The sequence below is a fragment of the Poecilia formosa genome, unplaced genomic scaffold, assembly GCF_000485575.1.
Source record: "Poecilia formosa unplaced genomic scaffold, Poecilia_formosa-5.1.2 Scaffold10, whole genome shotgun sequence".
NCBI classification, from domain to species: domain Eukaryota; kingdom Metazoa; phylum Chordata; class Actinopteri; order Cyprinodontiformes; family Poeciliidae; genus Poecilia; species Poecilia formosa.
Window position 1 is genome coordinate 2069533 of NW_006799949.1, and position 17585 is coordinate 2087117.

The 17585-nt window shown below is 37.0% G+C and overlaps 2 protein-coding genes across 2 annotated transcripts; both read right to left on the reverse strand.

Annotated features, from left to right (window-relative positions):
• Nucleotides 1–312: 312 nt before the first annotated feature.
• Nucleotides 313–9245, reverse strand: LOC103130172 (uncharacterized). Its single transcript, XM_007541507.2, has 9 exons — nt 8825–9245; nt 7965–8117; nt 7726–7831; nt 6635–6755; nt 3612–5954; nt 3328–3496; nt 2555–2717; nt 2324–2456; nt 313–945 (listed from the first exon to the last, which is right to left on the reverse strand). Exons 1-9 carry the CDS (start codon nt 8887–8889, stop codon nt 779–781), a joined length of 3420 nt encoding a protein of 1139 aa, XP_007541569.1. The 5' UTR covers nt 8890–9245; the 3' UTR covers nt 313–778.
• Nucleotides 9246–9798: 553 nt separating this feature from the next.
• alpi.2 (alkaline phosphatase, intestinal, tandem duplicate 2) lies at nt 9799–16281 on the reverse strand. The gene is made up of 11 exons (XM_007541515.2): nt 16181–16281; nt 15680–15796; nt 14549–14664; nt 13688–13862; nt 13324–13496; nt 12723–12848; nt 12517–12586; nt 12093–12227; nt 11322–11513; nt 11097–11213; nt 9799–10502 (listed from the first exon to the last, which is right to left on the reverse strand). Exons 1-11 carry the CDS (start codon nt 16254–16256, stop codon nt 10237–10239), a joined length of 1563 nt encoding a protein of 520 aa, XP_007541577.1. The 5' UTR covers nt 16257–16281; the 3' UTR covers nt 9799–10236.
• Nucleotides 16282–17585: the final 1304 nt, after the last annotated feature.

A 17585-nucleotide genomic window follows, 5' to 3' on the forward strand; every position in this document is an offset into this window, starting at 1 on the left:
AGTAAATGAGATGGTAAAATTATGGAGATCGTGACACCAAGTAACAGCTGTGATAACCCCTGAGATCCAGCATGCAATCTAAAGATATTTCACGTAGGAACAAAGTTTAAACTAGTTATGCCAATAAACAGAAACAACTCATCATCTACTTTCAAGCTAAGATTTTTTTCCTTTTATGTTTGAAAAAAAATAGAATTGCTCACTAATACATCACTTATTTTTAATCAAAACTAAATTAATACAAGCTATGATCACTAAGCTATGTAAAAAAAAGAAGTCTCACATTTCATGAAATATAAAGTTAATTTGAAATTCTTTATCTGTGACCCTTTAAAAAAAAAAAAAAAAAAAGCACTGGCCCATAAGTAAAAATACAATTTTTCAAAATGAGTTGTGGCATAAATCCAGAAAGATGAAATGCAACAGAATTCATTGTTTTGTTCACGTCATAAAAAAGCTAAGACAAAGTTATTGTGAGTTTCTCAAATTCCACAAAGAATATCCACTGAAAATGTATAAATAGCATACTTATTAAAACAGACAGTGAACTCTAAAAATCCATTGCACAGTTGTCTGCATAAGGATCAACTGTATGTACAGGCTGCTGCATTAAAAAAAAGAAAACTGTACTGGTGTTGGGAGAAAGAACCATCCCTGATAAAGAGCTTAAAGCGGCTCATGTGGCTGAGGTCTGTCAGTATAGCGGTATTTCACTCGACGAGTGTTGGTGTTTTGCAGCTAATAGTGCCTCCCACAATTCCTACTACTGTAGGCCTCTTTACTGCCTGATGTCTGCTGGTCTGAGCTGTCTCTCACCCTCAGCCAGGAAGATCTGCATGGCTCGGTATAGCAGGTGGATCCCGAGCTCCCGTTTCCTCTTTAGCTCCCAGTTTGACACCACGCCATAGAAATCTCCTCGCTTCTGATTGGTCAGCATCTTTAGCCCTGGAATAAGGACAGTTTGGTCCAAAAATGTTGCACTCAATTAATGTCATACCAATTAAAGAAGTCTGTGAAAACCACTTCCGTAAGATACTGGTAATGTCTACAATAGACACAACTAAATAAGTTTAAGTGTGGTCAGTAGATGCATCAATGGTATTTTTCTTAAACTCATGCCATTTATTTGATCTATTCTGTCTTTTATACTAAATAGGGAAAAACATTTTCAGCTAAAATATTTTTTCATTGTACAACTACAAGATGTGTGAGCTCCAGCACCAATCCTTCCTCATAGTTTATCCTCTCATTTCTAAATATACATGTAGTGAAATGTTTTCTCTATCTAATCTCTTTTACTCTCTGACATAAAAAAAAACTGAGGAAGAGAGACAGAGAGAAAGGAGGGGTAGAAGTCAAGGCACTGCTGTTTTTTTAATTTTTTTAATTTAATGTCATTTTTGGACTGTCATTATAAAGAAAGTGTTTGTGTAGAAAGCTATCTCAACACCAACACAGAAAACGAAAAATAAGATATTTTAAGATTTTAAAAAGGACTAATCTTGCTTTTTTTTAAACTTGAAATTTTCAAAAAAAAAAATTTATAATAATTTGCTTTCATCACAATGAGATCTATTAAAAAATGCCACATTATGGTAAACTCTTGCTATACACCAGGGACTGACTTAAAGGGATTATGCATTGCAAATTACAGTAAATTGATGATTGTAACCCTTTCTGGACTTAAATCGATGTACATTTTACAGTACATTTCACTTATCTGTTGTTCAATTTTTTAAGATAATATCTTTAGATTGAAGAATGAAAGTGTAGCTTTTTGATTGTCTGATACGTTATATTTAAATGATTTTTAGAGCCTAAAAGTCAAGCACAGTTCAGATCTGGGTGTCGCTAGTAAAGCTTTCCCAAAATGAGGTTAATCACAGTTAATTTATGATTTAACAAGGAGTGTAGTAGCTGCTCAACATAGACATCACTATAGTTTTGGATAACTTTTATACTTTAATAAATGAATCTGTAATATGAGTATTTACTTTTGTTACTTTTGTGTGATTTCAAATTTGCAGTGAGGGGAAAAAATTAAAGCATTCAACTTTAGAAAAAAGCAGAAAAAGTCAGGAAGGGAGGAAACAGTTTCGCTCAACACTATTAACCAATTTTCAACTTAAAGGCTCCTAAAAATCTACGATGTAATTATTTTTAATCAAACCTTCAAGGATATGACCATATATTCAGATTTATATTTTCATATTCAGATTTGCGCATCCGGGTGGGTAAAGGACGTCACATCAAACACCCGGTCTGGGTCTGACATCGCACATAGGTGATTATCAACGACAAGTTACGACTGCTCCTCACTCACCGATGGCCTCCACCATGCAGGCCTCTCTTGTGTATGCTTCCACAGGAATGACGTTCTGAAAGCAGTGCAGAGAGATGACTCCCTGTCCGGCGGTCCACACCTGGAGAATGTGCTGTACTTTTGGACAGAGTTTCTGTTAAAGGGATGAAAAGCAGCCCTGTTACCTATTGATTCCGCCGTGGTTAAACTTCCTCATAATTTTACATGACAGAGGTGTCCGGGTAGAGTTACCTTGGCGGTCTTCTCCCCTCGGTAGTACTCTAAAGCTTCATACAGGTGACTGTAGGGGCGGGAGCGTTTTCCTTTGCCCACGTAAAATATGGCATGGATGAAAGTCTGGAAACATTCCTGAGGAGTCATGGTGTGGCTGCGGAACGGGAGGTTCTTTGTCACTCTAATGAAAGAAAAAGAAAAAGATGTAATACTACATATTGTTTGTTTTTTTCAATAAAACCCAAATCAGGGATTAAAACCATTTTAGAGGCTCATTTTTAATTAAGATGATGACTGATGAAAAGTAATCTGATCTATTGTGGTTTTCCAGTGGAATAAAAAATAAAATGATATATTTATTATGTATTTAGTATTTTGCATCCCTAAACGTAACTGGAATTCACAACATAGTGTAACAGCAGGGGAGATAAATGTTCCCCGTTTCTTTAAAAAAAAAGAAAAAAGAATTACATCATGTTACACATTTTTGTTTTGAATATTTTTGGAAATACTGTGAACCCTCTACATTTTTACTCTGTTATCCAATTGTCATCTTATACTGTCATATTGTCTCTTTTTTTATACATTTGCTTTGTTATTGATTTTTTTGATAATAATAAGAAACTCAAAAACATCAAAAATAAAACTTCCAAAAGAGCTATAGGAGTCTATATCACGTACGTTCAAAACAATGAAAACAAGTTAACACTTATCAAACTGTGAAACTTCAAAAACTTTTTGCGAGGCAAAAGGACTGCACCAGAAATCAAAAAGCAAAAAATATACTGCACCTCGGGTCAAGAAGAAGATAGTTAAAGCTGGACTTGATGATGCCCTCCCTCCACTTCCTGTTTTGATCCGGTTGGTCAAACTGCTGGCACAGAGACTGCTCGTCACCATGGGAGTTGGGCAGCTGGAAAGTCTTCAGGACCCGACAGAGATCTGGACTATACCCTAAAGCTAGTAAAGTTAAAGAAGAAAACATCTGTGAATGACGAGGTGCAACATTACGCGCTTAAATTCTCCTGAATGTTTCTTCACTTAATGTAATGTAATATCTGAAAATAAACATAACCTTTCTGCCGTTGATCGGACTGCTTGTTGTCACTCTGTGTGTTGCAGTTTTCCTCTTGCAACAGTCGGCAGAGCTTCCTCAGGTAAGTTGGCCTGGTGCGGCTGCTGATAGGACCGGGACTCTCTCCCAGTTCCACCAGCCTCAGTCTCAGCTCCCTGTCAGTCATTCCTCTGGTTTCTGGCAACAGTCTGCACTCAGATTTATCATCTTCCTTTTCCCGAGCCTGCATCTCAGGCTGTAGGTTCTCTTTCCCTTTGCTGCTCTCTGTTTCAGTTTGCAAAGCTCGCCAGTCGTACAAAACGGTCTCGTCGCTGATGCTGGTACTTGTGCCGGAGCTGAGTGAGGTGTCTGACGTAGGTGGGACGTGTGTCTCAATGAGCTTGTGGCCCTGCTCTGTGTCAGTGTAGAGATACTCCACTGGTTCATCCAGGTTCTGGATTACTGGACGCCCCCCAGGAGTGAAAGACAGGTCTGCCAAGCGCTGTGGCCGACGGCTCGACAGCCGGCTCATGCTGTATCTCGGGGTGCATCCGGTACCTGGAGTATGTGGAGGGTCAGTGTCCTCCGTAGATGTCCTTGGAGAAAAACAGCTGGAGGTGGACGAAGAGGACGCAGAGTTGGACTCTGAGCCGTAGTCTTCAGTAATCCAACAGTCATCGTTTTTAAAACCATCTACCTGATCTTCTTCTGCCAGATGAGCTACTTTTGCCTCATCCGAACCGGTAAGATCCTCCGTTAGAAATTCCTCATCCTCAGGAAGATGCCTGTTCTGTCCTCTGATGGCGAGAATAATCTCCGCAAAATTTTTTTCATAAGCAGCGACCGAGTCGTCCTGGTTCTTGTCTAATATGACCGTGTCATCCAAAGACTGTGATCCCTCAACAGAATCAGTTTCGCTGTTGTGTAGAATAAGAGTATCAGCTTGGCTATTGCTGACACTTGGACTTGTAAGAGTGCTGGACTGGGGGTCTTGGCTGTCCTTGGGTAGCGAGTCTCTTTCAGTGCACCTCTCCAAGTGGCGTGACGTATGACTAGGTGTGTAAGGCGAGTTGAATCCATGCCCGCTGCTCTGACACCTTGGCGTCTGCCGAAACATTCGAACTGGCGTTGGCAGCGTATCGTCAAATAAAGAAGATGTGGTTAACACGCTCTCAGGGTTTCTGCTTGTTCTCATTGAGCAGCGGCTCAATCTAGACCGCGTCCTGCCGGTCACAAAAGGGCTGGGTGTAAATTGAAGTCCACCATTTTCTTCTGATGACTCAGCACCTTGCCTGACCCCATCAAGTTTTCTTGCAGTGCTTAAAAAAGAACCAAAAGAAGCTTTCAATATAGCCGTCTCTTCATGTTGTTTTTCCGATAAGGTCAGTTTATCAAGCAAACCTGATAAAGGCTGTACAGTTTCAGATTCTCTGTTGGGTTCTGCTTGAACTCTTAACATATTTTTATCTCCCTTTTTGAGTTCACTTTCAGAGTCTGTAGAATCCTGTTTGGTCCTTGTATCAGACTCAGCCTCCTCTTCAAGAGGGAACACAGGATGTCTTCGGGGTACAGGAGCATCCAGACAGCTGGTGTAATGGTCACTTTCACAGCTACTGTAATGACTGCTGCAAGTCCCACTGCTGCTGCTGCCCACATGGGCCTGCTCTTGTTGTTCAGAAGGATTCACTGGTGGATCTTTGTCGCTCTGCCCCTCTGGTTCGTCATCACTGAGTTCAAGAGCACACTGACTGATAACTGTTTTCTCTAGCTCCTCTTCTGTGCTCTCACTGCTTTCCCTAGAGAAGACAAATACATGGTCCGGTGATGTGACGTCGATCCCCTGCTGTGGTAAAACCGTAGCCAAGCGTTCAGAATCTAGAAAGTCTGAGTATTCAGACATGTCAAAGGGTAAAGTGTCCGTGCGCTGGCTGATGTCAGCAGCAGTGCTCGGTTTGGGGGTTTCCGGGCTGAAAACTGGGAAATAGTCATCCACATTTCTAAAGCTAACACTCTTCCGACTGGCTCGCCTGGATAAAAACTCTGAAGGAGCGTTAGCTGAAGCCGCCTGTTCATTATCTTCTGTGACTGATCCATCGTCACAACTTAAGGCATCATTTTCCGGAGCTGCCGTTGTAGCTACAGGTCCTGCAGCAGAAATGCGAGTGCTCGACAGCACAGAAGGCCCATTAAATGATACTCCCCTGCAACTTGGTCTTCCGTTCATGTTAGACAAGTTGAGAAAGGATGAACGCCTCGTGCTGCTCAGTGGGACTTCACCAAAACCACTGATCATGAACGAGCGGGAACTGAAACTGTATTCTGATTCAGGATAGCTGGACGTGTCAGTCTGGTCTGCGTACACAGCTGTGACAAGAAAACACACATTTTTATCACAACAGTTTCAAGTCCCTGTATATTACCACACTGTGTACATTTTCACGTTATTCATTTTGCAGCATTTTGCCAATGGCAACCAACATGGTGGAAAGGTCAGCTAATCATTGGTTTATTTATTACATTTAACAATTAATTTCTAGCCTGACTTTGAATCTGCTGGCACATCCTCTTCAAAAGAATGTGAAAACTGACTTTACCATTTCACTCTAAATTAATTATTTATCATAGTCTATAAAAACTGATTACAGATGTTTTCTTTTACTTACTTTATTACTCATTTTTGATTTATAGGCAACGATAAACTGCAAACATTATTTTATTTTATAGATTTGTTTGGATACTTAAACTGCAATGAGATGCTACCTCTTATGTTCTTATTAATGGTAGACTTTTGTTTCAGCAGTTTGGCTTTTTTGAGTTCAAATAAATAATGATGACAATAGTAATGTGAACGTGCTGATCTTCACCTGTTAAAAGTAACTACTTTTTAGATGATAATAATAATGAGAATGATTTTTTTTTCTTTGTACACAAAGAATTGCAAATGTATGAGAATTTACTTTTTCACATGGAAGCATTTTAAAACAAAACGACCCCACAAAGTCCACAATTTTTGCAGCAGTCTGCAACAAGGTAACATATATTACAGTATTGAAACTGAGGGAAGTCCTCTTCTTCAGTATCAGCTGAGGACTGGTACTCATGAAGAAGAGAGGCACATTTCCGATTGTCCTGATGTTCTGCTAGTTCTGCTGCTGTGTTCCCTTCCTGCACAAATAAACAGACAATAATGGTCAGATTACATAAATTAAATATTACAGCAAAATGAAATATTTATTCTTTAAAAATTTCTAATTCCTGGCAGTCACATTCATCATTTGGAGTAAGCAGACACCTCAGGAGTGAGGCATTGTTGTACAATGTAATCTGGATACTCTGACCATATGAAGTAGTCCAGGATTCATAAGGACATTTTTACAGAAAAGCTCTCAGATCAATATCTGAGCAAAGCAAATCAATATTTTTTAAGGATGTGTGTTGAGTGAATTTAAATGGTATTAATATTCTAAAACTGTGTAATTTGAGGTCATAATGCATACTCTGTGTTTGACCGTTTCCATAAAAAGCACAACTGGGTCTTTGTGTTCATCTAGGGAATGACCTCTCACTGAACCTGGTTCTGCTAGGACTCTCTCCCTGATTAAAGGAAGCCATTTCTTTACACAGTCCCCAAATACTTGCTCTAGATGAAGAACTGCTGGTAAGTCAACAATTTAATACTGTTAGCTAGGCTTTGTAGGAGCTTATTGCAAGAACAACTGTATGATCTTAACTGACTACACAATAGGATCATTTTTATAATTAATTTGAGTTTGATATATTTCTGGAAAGATCTGAATTTTATCAAAAATGAATATGATTTGCACATGAAAAGATGCCTCAACAATACAATAGATGTTACATAACTAAACTCTAATCATATAAATAAATATGGAAGCTAATATCATAATTAGAGGAACCAATATGCTCACTTATGCCCAGTTTTGATTGCATTATATTTGCTTACTGTAAGTGCAGCGGCCTACGTGTTCATCTTCATACAAACTTGGTAAAGCGAGTTTCCATCACAAGTGGTCCCTGGCATCAACTATTATACAATGCAATTTAAAATATAAACTTGCCCAACATCTCTGTATTAAAACAGCTGTAATTAATCTGTCTAACTGTAAAGACTTACATTATCTTTTAAATTTGGGTTCCCTCCATTCATTAAGAGCAGCTTGAGATTTTGATAGCATCCCCAAAGAGCAGCAACATGAAGAGGAGTCAGGCCATCAGAAGATCTAAGACAAATGCAGGTAATCAACGTATGCTTTTCTAGAATATATTTGTTTACAAGATTATAGGTGTAATTCAACTGTTATCTGTAAACTGGTAAAACGGTACATGTTTTAATTTCAATGAATGAAACTATACCTGACATTGGGGTCAGATCCATGCTGCAGCAACATTTTCAAGCAGCGTATATTCTTCTCCGTTTCCTTGCCGACAGCCAGGTGTATTGCAGCCACACCTTTACTATCCACCAGATTTGGGTTTGCACCCTTAGAAAGGAATAGCTGCACAGATCTGTAAAGGATCAAAACACATTTCTTTCTGGAATTAATGTATTGATTTAATAATATATCACAAACAAAACATGATAATAAACATTCTATTTATCCAAAAGTTGTGCATCTTCCTACAAAGCAGAACAAATAAAAAAAAATATTAAAAGTTACTCGTTTAAACATACAATAGGTACATGTCGGTGTTTGGCTTATTATGGGTGGCTTCTCTCTGGCAAATTATCAAAGAAAACTAAAAAGATTCTTAATATTGATAACCGTTTTGCTTTAATACCTACTTGCATCACCAAATTTGAAAAAAAAAAAAAAATGCTATTGCAAATATTAACTCCAGAACTGATTGACAACTAGTAAAAGTTAAAGATATGATGCATTTACCTAAGCAGTGTTTATTATATGGAAGCATGCCCTTGATGACTAACGTTTATTCAGCTGCACAATCATCACATATTACGATACAATTACTTCAGCCACCGCATATGCACACCCGCTGTTATTATTATGCGTCAAAGTACTCCAATCAAACTTTACATATGAAAAAGTGCCGATCACTTAACAAAAATTGTTAAAGAGGTGTTCAGCATTAAACAACTCGAAAACACAATCCAGCATCCAAAATACTTCGAGTTTCCGCCGTCTGCTGCGTCTCTTTCAACTCAGGACATGCCCGAACAAAACAAGAAAAGCCTGGATATATTTGTTAACTACCTGGAATCTCCATCGTTCACCGCGACGCACAACTGACTTGCCAGCCTCCTCTTGCTGCAATCCATGACCACCGATGTTTGCTTGCACAACACTACACTGTTATTTGCAACGTCTCTCTACTTAGATCATGATGAAAATGATCAAAAAAACGGAGGAAAACTTTTCAACAAACGTTAGCTAATAGGGCTAATTCTGCAGAAACGACTCCGTAATGCATACACATGTTTAGCTAAGTTTGTTATGCATTTAGTTAACAAATAACAGGCGATTCGTTTAATCGTCTATTATTTAGCTAAAGTATTTAGGAAGCTTTATAACCCTAAATAATGTAGAATTTAAATCCGAAACCCAGATTCAGAAAACCTGCGTTTATTGTTTTGATGGTTAAAGTTCCCTCCAAGCAAGAAGGCGGAAGTCCCGCCCACGGGCTCTTCTGATTGGACAATTTGTCAACAGCGTCTTCCGCACTTCAAAAGAGAAGCTGTTTCTCCATCACCATAGTCACAGTTTAATGTACTGCAATAAAAACTAGGATTTATTGGAATGTTTGACTGAAGTGACTTTTTCTGTAAGTGCCTCAAAATTACATTTGTTGCCTATTGGTGCCATACAAATAAAGAGAACTGAATTGAACTAATAAAAAAATTTGCAGCAAAATATCAAAACAAATAGAAAAAACTAACTGTGGGATGCTAATCTATTACATATAGGTGAGTTATATTTAGTGAGTTTGGTTGATGTCACGGAAGTGACATCAACCAAAGGTTGCCATGATGCTGTTATTCTTACTAAACATTGGAATTTCAGCCAAAATTGTTGCAACATCATTCATTTGTGTAACTTGTTAAGCTTCCTTTAAGCTGAGAAGGAAGCTTATAATACACCAACTTTCATGGAAAAGTTGAGCATAATTTCCATAACTGTGTCAGAATATAAGTTTTTTTATACTGTATATATAAAAGTCTACCATATAAGACATGCAGTTAGCAATAAAACCTGCCAAATAACAGTAGAAAATATCAGCAATTTTAAAACCACATACATAGTGGTTAACTTGAACAGTTTTTATTTTATTTTCATTTTATGTTTATTCATGGAGGTAAGACATATTTTAAACAAGCTGACAGACCAATAGGAAAACAAAGTAAGTTATTTTAAGTAGAATTTTAAAAGGATCGCAGTCATATTTTAGATACAAATGAAAGTGTTCAGATTCACAGCTTCCATATTCGGCATTAATAGAAATACTTTTTCACCTCAAATGCAGAACAAAAATGCATTACTCTGAATGGCAGCAAAGGTCTTAGCACAACATTGAAATGCAATACAACAATAATAATTTATACTTCAACCAAAATAAAAGATTGTGGACTAATTCCAACGTCTTAGCAAATCCTGTTGGGACTGTGGTCTCAGGCAGAGCACAGGGTAAGCAGCAGGCCCATCAGAACAAGAAGCAGGCTAGAGTGAATTCTTCCACTGTGGCCTTCGAGTAGCTGGCAGTCTTCATAGGGCTCTATGCAGGCGGCGTAAGCCATGACATGTGGAATGTAGTTCTGTTCCTGAACTCCGTGGAAAAGGTGAGACATTGGTCCTTTGGCAAAGATGGCCACATCTTCTATACCATGGGTCTCTGAACTGAGAGGGACTGTAGTCTGCTGTTTGTAGTTATTTGTTGCTGTGAGGAAAATGGAAAGGTCTGCATTAAGTTTACATTTTCTCATACAGAATTGGCAAACCTTCCATTGTATGTGTATGTGGATATTTGAAGCCTCAGAAAACATACTTGGAAGTAAAACATTATCTAGCAGTGATAAAAATGGCCATAAATCATCATTATGTGTATCTTATGTCTTGACCTGACTGAAATGTTTATTTGAGTTTACGAGTAATGATGATATAATTAACAACTGAACTGAGTCAAAAGCTGAACATACAGGTGACAAGGCTGGCTTTACTGGAAATAAGTAAACTTCAATTTTTGCACTTTGAATTTTTCTTCTAGTACAAATAGTCTTTAACATGTTGCCTAGACAACTGGTAAATGGCTTGTTTTTGTAAAGTAGCTCATCAAGCCCAGAGGATTCTAAAACACTTACACTAAATTATCACTAAATTCACCCTTTCACACACACATTCACTTTACTGGTTAAATTGACTCTTGTTTTCATGTTGTTTATGTGTATTATGTAAAATGTAACATGTCAGTCTCTTAGGCAAATCTGTTGGCTTTTCTTTTTTTTTTTTTTTACAAAAATCAGCATGTACTTACATGAAATTGATTCATTCATATCAGGGCGAGTTCCATTGACTATCTGATAACCTGGTCCATTGCCATAAACAGCAGTGGTAAAATGCTTTTTGTCCATGGCCAGTGCACGAGAAACTCCTGTAGATTGCAGAACACATCGGTGTTTTGTTTAAAAATACAAATTTGGACAACATTGTGTTACTTTAACTTTGATATAATATGTTATTTTCTCATCATATATCTTACCCAAAACGGAGTTTCCTCTTGCAGAATATCCTCCAAAAGCAAAGACATGGGAGTGGTCAGCAGTGACTACAGTCAGTGTGTCCATCTCATTGGTGAGTTCTGCTGCTCGCCCGATTGCACGGTCAAACTCTACAGCTTCGTGGAGAGCTTTTTTAGCCCAAGTGGCATGGTGACCATGATCAATTCTCCCCCTTAAAGTTCAAGAGAAGCACACTGACACATAAGCATGACAATCCCATTTGTCAGTTTTTCTATTTTTTATTTATTTATTATTATTTTTTTAAGATTTTTTTGGCCTTTATTGACAGTTATAAAACAGAGAGTGAAGTGGGTGAAGTCTTAAGGTTGGGAATCGAACCCAGGACGGTCTGCGGTCTTTGTATGGGGTGTATGTGGTCTTTGAATTGGGACATTTTCACAAGTTTTTGGGATGGACACTAATTGTTGCAGAGAGTGGTATCTACTGCAGGTACAATATTAACTCATTATGTTATAACGGAACTTGACATCAAAATTTCTAAGCTATCTCTTTAGGTAAATGGTAGTTCATTTAAAACTAGCTAACGTCACTCATAGAATAATTTGTGTCTACAGGTTTAAATGCAGATTACTTAATATTGGGTTTATTAAAAACAAAATGAAATAATACATTGATAAGAAGGGGCATTAACACATAAATCTATGCAACAAAACTATGCAATTATACAAACTTCAAAAGCAATACAAAGAGAAAAGTTTTTTTGAATTTTGGGTGTGTATCATTATACTTATCTTCCACAAACAGGAAATATCCTTTGGGATTCTTTTGGAGAATCTTGATTGCCTTTTCTGTCATCTCTGTTAGCGAAGGGTCCATAGAGGTATCCCGCTCCAGCTCGTAGTGACAGTCTCTGGGTTCAAACAAACCTGAGAGAGAGGACATTTCTTAAAATATAATTTAAAGCTAAATATCCTAATAACACCCCTACATTGAAGTATGGTGATGGCAGCATAATGCTATGGGGATGTTTTGCAGCAGCGCGAACTAGCAGTCCTAGAATGGTCAAACCAGACTCCAGACTTGAATCAAATTTATGGAGAGATGTGAAAATGACTGTTTAGCTATCCTCCATCTACACAAAACTGGCCAGAGAAAACATTTAACCAAGCCATGGCGTTATTTTATTTTGGTTTAGAGTGCTTAATAAGAACTTACCTAGGAGGAAGTCTGTTTTTCGAGGATCGACAGCATCAAAATCACTCTTATTCCAAACATATTTAGCATTCTGCAAGTTGAAATAACAAACAGATGAGTAAAATTTGAAATAAGATAAGCTGATGTACAAAATCCAAATATGTTTACGCTACATTAGAACACCATACTTCAAATCAAGTAATGTAGATGTAAAATATTAAATTTACCTTTTTGTTTTTAGCCCATTCAACAATAAGATTTGTTCCATCTTCCCGGTTTCCGGTCTTAGATGGGTACTCTGGGTCCAGTGTGTCCTTTGGTAACATATACTCACGACCTCCACCCAGAATGACCTGCATTGAAGAAGATGACAAAGGTTATAGTCATTTTTAAAACTATTAGAATTGTGTTTTGTTTTCGCTGTTCTCAGTCTGATGTGATATTCTAATCTTTAATGTCGTGTTTTTGCTGCTATCAGCAGAAAATCCTTATAAAAAACAGAAACAAAGGCTTGAAAACATTGTGACTATAGAATACGTCTAAATAATAAATTTTTCTTGATGGACTGAATTAGTGACATAAATGAACTTAAAAAAAAAGATTAATAAATAAACTGAATTAAATTGATCTGAATTAAATAATAAGAACATGAGTGAGGAAGGAGTCGAATAATACATGAAGTATTTAAAAAGCATATAAGTCAAATTGCTGAAAGCTATGTTGACATTTGGTTTTGTAAACATTTCCATTACTATCCAACGAGGTTTACTGCATTTATTGACTCGATGGACATCGCCATAAGGAACTGATTCATAAATTAAAACTCACATCTATCTCTGTGTTGTGAATCAGTTGATAAGCAATGTCATGACAGCCATTTTGGACAGCTTCTTTAGGGAGGTCAGAGTCAGAATACCAATCTCTGTCTGCAGAGTGAGCGTAGCTTGCAGCAGGGGAAGCATGTTGCACTCTCGTTGTTGTGACAATTCCAACAGATTTTCCTAAAACAAACATGGTAGTTGTCAAACTGTTGTAACAGCAATGTTCTTAACATTTTGTCAACATTTCTACAAAATTAATTTACAGGGTGATTAATTTGCTTACCTGCCTTTTATACTGCCTCACGCACACTAAAACTAATCTTCTTGACAAATAGATATGGTGGCCAAACTTTGTAGATAATGGTGCTTACCTGCATTCTTGGCACGGTGGAGAATTGATGTGACTTCATTGCCAAAAGTAGCACTACAGTTACCCAGTGGAGTGGCAGCTGAGACTCCAAGGGTCCCATAGTTGGCTTTTACCCCACATAAGTATGCCGTCGCCGTGCCGGCACTATCTGGCATCTGCTGGTCTACGTTATAGGTCTGCAGGAATCAAATATTGGAGAAAAACACTGTGGAATTAATATATTTTATAAGTATAATGAAATGTACAAAGAATCAGATTCAAATAATTCTGGATTATCTAAAGTGCTTTCAAATGTGAAGACATTCAATAGAAAAACAATCAAAAATAGAAATTGTCTATCAAAGGCTTGAGAGGGCCCATGACAAGCTCAAAGTATGTTTTCCAACTGTTAGTTACGTAGTTTGATGCACAAAATATTTGGAAGGGGGGACTGCAATCACCATCACCAGATCAGACTCTTATGTGATAATATGCTGTGTTTGTTTGGCAATATTTTTTATTTATTTATTTTTACAAGTTGTCTGCTATGCACTTGATTAAGACTACAGAAGGTCAATGAATTCTCTTCAGATCATAATGTCAAATTTGGAGTGTGTAGTGTACAGAACACACCAAGTAAAACCATAAAAGATGGGATGTATAGTAACACTGTCCCCAGCAAAATACCATCAAAATATCAACATAGTAACTTTATGAATTTCTGACAGTGTAAAAAGCTAGATTTCCTTCGTTCATGGAAAAATATTATTTTCAAATTTTAAAAGACATTAAGATAATTTTGCTTCACCATTAAATAATGTGTTTCTTTTTATTTTAGATATATGTCCTGAGCAGTCAAAATGTGCTGTCAGAGAGTGCTGACCTTAGACAGTGCCAGGTGGGGGAATGTATCCATAACCAAACTTCCCTCCTCTCCTGAATTTCCTTCCAGCTGGCCTTTGAGGATCCGGGCAGCTGTCACTGTTGGTATTCCCATTCCTGAAAGCAGAATCAAATGCCGCCAGGTTAACATTGTACTTTGTGAACCTCATAAGACTTGGCTGATGTGGGAATTTAAATGACAGTGAACACAATCACACACAATCACAGACAGTGGGACGTGTGTGAAGTATGAAATCCACCATTATTAATTATTCTTTCAGAACTGAAAACTTTATTATGTCAACATAAACTAATGACTTGTTGTCCAACAGTTGAACTCCAGAAATTGATTGACAATGGGCTAAATATTCACAATTCTTTTTCTCTGCATTTTAAACGTACAATAAAATACTGGAACCTTCTTCTGATTCCTCTTTATACAGAGTTGTCATCTGGTAATTTACAAGAGCTTATTTACAATGTGATTTGTTGTCATAAACATACCAGATTGCAGAGTAATGAAGCGTTACTGATCAATCGCATGCCCTGATAAAGCCCTGAACATGCCACAATCAGCATGTTTTCCAGGAAGGAGTGGCTTATGTTGTGATCAGAACTCTATAATGCCACTGCAAATTTGCAATTTGTGCACAATCAGAATTATGACCATGATATGATGATATGATATGATGTTGGCTGAAATCCAATTATATATAACCAGTAAGTGCAGTCTGTTTCTTTATAGCATTCTTTAGTAATATTTAACAGCAAATTGTTACATATTAGAGAAACCTGACTGTCACGTCATCTGAGCATGGTGGACTTCTCACCATGCTCAGAACACCATCCAGCATTTTATGGTATCACTTTATTTGCATTGCCTTTAGTTAAAAGGCTCATGAAAAAGTGGTTTCCCAAGTCATGCTCCCTCAGTTCTGTTAAACATTCCCTACTACCTCAGAAAAACAGGATTTCTGTTTTTCTGAGGTAGTAGGGAATGTTTAACAGAGGTTCATTGCATTTGTTTTGGAACGCAATATATGTTTTTTATTGGACTGACAAAATAAACGGAGGTAAAAGGAACAAAACCAGATGATCCAGGAAAGGCTCCTTAATGGTAGAAAAGACTCACCGTCCCCCAGGAACAGGATGAGGTTTTTGGCTTTGTGCACATTAGGCTGCACATTCAGTGCAGTGTGAAGGGCTTGTTTCGCTTTGTTGTTCCAGTATTCAGGATGAAGTTCTTCCTCTGTCATTAGGATAAACACATCAGGATATGATACAAGTATTTATTTATAGAATAACAAATGGATAAGGATGAATGTTTGATCAAACTGATATTTTATGGGAAGAAATATTAAAAAAAAGCAACAAAGCTAGAAGTCAAATATGACCTTGCAGAGTTATTACATGTAAATATGTCACATTATTTTGTTTACAATTTTTTATTTTATTTTTTTTACCTGAAAATCACTGTCATTGTATTAAGCCATAAAACAGTTTGGTTTATCGATATGTAATGTCCTATATTTGTTTTTCTTTGTATTAATTACAAGCGTCATATTATATTTCAGCATGGTTTCCGCAATTTTTAAGAACTCTTCTTAGTTCAATATTTAATAGGTATTCTTACCGATAACGCACAAAGTCCTCTGAGTTGATACGAATATTAATAATCCAGCAAAAATGAGGTTTTGTGTCTTTGCCATTGTGTAGGCTGCAGGTAAATTAACAAACCTTTGCTTGTGAGTTACCTCAACTCCCTTTATACCTGCAGAAGGAGCAAAGGGCACATGGGCATGCCGTGCAATGTAGGAACAAGATTATGGTTAATAAACAAGAACACGCAGGTGGGGAACTGTCCATGACTCACCCAAAACATTCTAATAGTCAGACTCTTAATTTTATATTATAGTTTGTCGATGAAATCAAATGTAATTAATAAAGTTGTATGTTGTTTTATTTTAGTTTTTATGGCAATAAGGCAGCCAAAATGGCATGCAACTGTTTTTTCGACAATAAAAGTGTAAGCATCTTCTTTTTAACTCATCAAGATTTTTATTATTTATGGCTTGTTACTTTTCTGAATCTTTACAGAGTTGTAGTTTTCAATTTAGATACTGTGCTTAGTACTCAGTATCAGATATCAGTAAAGTATTAATCAGTTTAGTACTAATTGATGGCACAAAATATGGAGTTCTTATTAATTCTTAATTGGTTCCAATAAATGCATTACCAGTTTTTGAGCTCTGTAATGATATTTATTCCTGTAAAAACTCACTGCAAATGATATGTGTTCCTGGTTATCTCAAGTGCATACAACAGAAAACTCTGGTAAACTTCGACACACTATTAGTTTCTTAGAATTTTATCCTTATGATAAAACGTGCTATTTTTTATGTCTGATGCCTTTACTAACCCCTTCTTTTTGCCCCCTGGCAACAACAACTAAGAACACACTAACTCCTCCCAATGAACTCGATTCTGAAAAAAAAAAAACCTTTTTATCAAACTCATCAAAAAGGTTTTGAGTTTTAAAAGTGTTGGTGTGATATTGAAATACCTGCTATTGCAAAGTAACATAGTCAGTGCTTAGTGAGTCTGTGCAGAAAGAACATTTTATTTTATTTTATTTTATTTTATTTTATTTTAACAGTTCATTACTGGGTAGTTTTATCAATCCATTTAGCCAAAATCATTTTAGGGCATTGTTGATCTATGTGGCCCGAAATAAAAAAAAAGTGTTTAGAATAGGGTTCTATTCTAGAATATATGCATGAATGTGTATCATGTAAAGGTCTGTGTTTTGTTACGGTTTATTTCATTGGCAGTATGTATATTATACCTGTCCTATCTCTCACTGAGCGAGGGAGCTAGGCAACAGAAACCCTGCAAGGAACAATCAAACATCTAAAATGGAACAATAAATATTGTCCTGTACTGCTGTGTAAGTGGTTTCCATATCACAAAGTAGGCTGTAGTTCATTCAGTTTTCTTCATTCTGGCACAATATTCTGCAAACAATTTTATATGTTACA

Excerpts from the sequence above, each read along its gene's own strand:
- LOC103130172 (XM_007541507.2), bottom strand. The coding sequence starts at position 8,889 with ATGGATTGCAGCAAGAGGAGGCTGGCAAGTCAGTTGTGCGTCGCGGTG. Across the intron at positions 5,955-6,634 it reads CTTCCCTCAGTTTCAATACT|CTGTGTACGCAGACCAGACT; the intron begins GTAATATATGTT and ends TTCTTGTCACAG. Across the intron at positions 946-2,323 it reads CTGCATGGTGGAGGCCATCG|GGCTAAAGATGCTGACCAAT; the intron begins GTGAGTGAGGAG and ends TCCTTATTCCAG.
- alpi.2 (XM_007541515.2), bottom strand. The coding sequence starts at position 16,256 with ATGGCAAAGACACAAAACCTCATTTTTGCTGGATTATTAATATTCGTA. Across the intron at positions 13,497-13,687 it reads CCACCGTGCCAAGAATGCAG|GAAAATCTGTTGGAATTGTC; the intron begins GTAAGCACCATT and ends TGTTTGTTTTAG. Across the intron at positions 11,514-12,092 it reads ATATTTCCTGTTTGTGGAAG|GGGGGAGAATTGATCATGGT; the intron begins ATAAGTATAATG and ends CTTGAACTTTAA.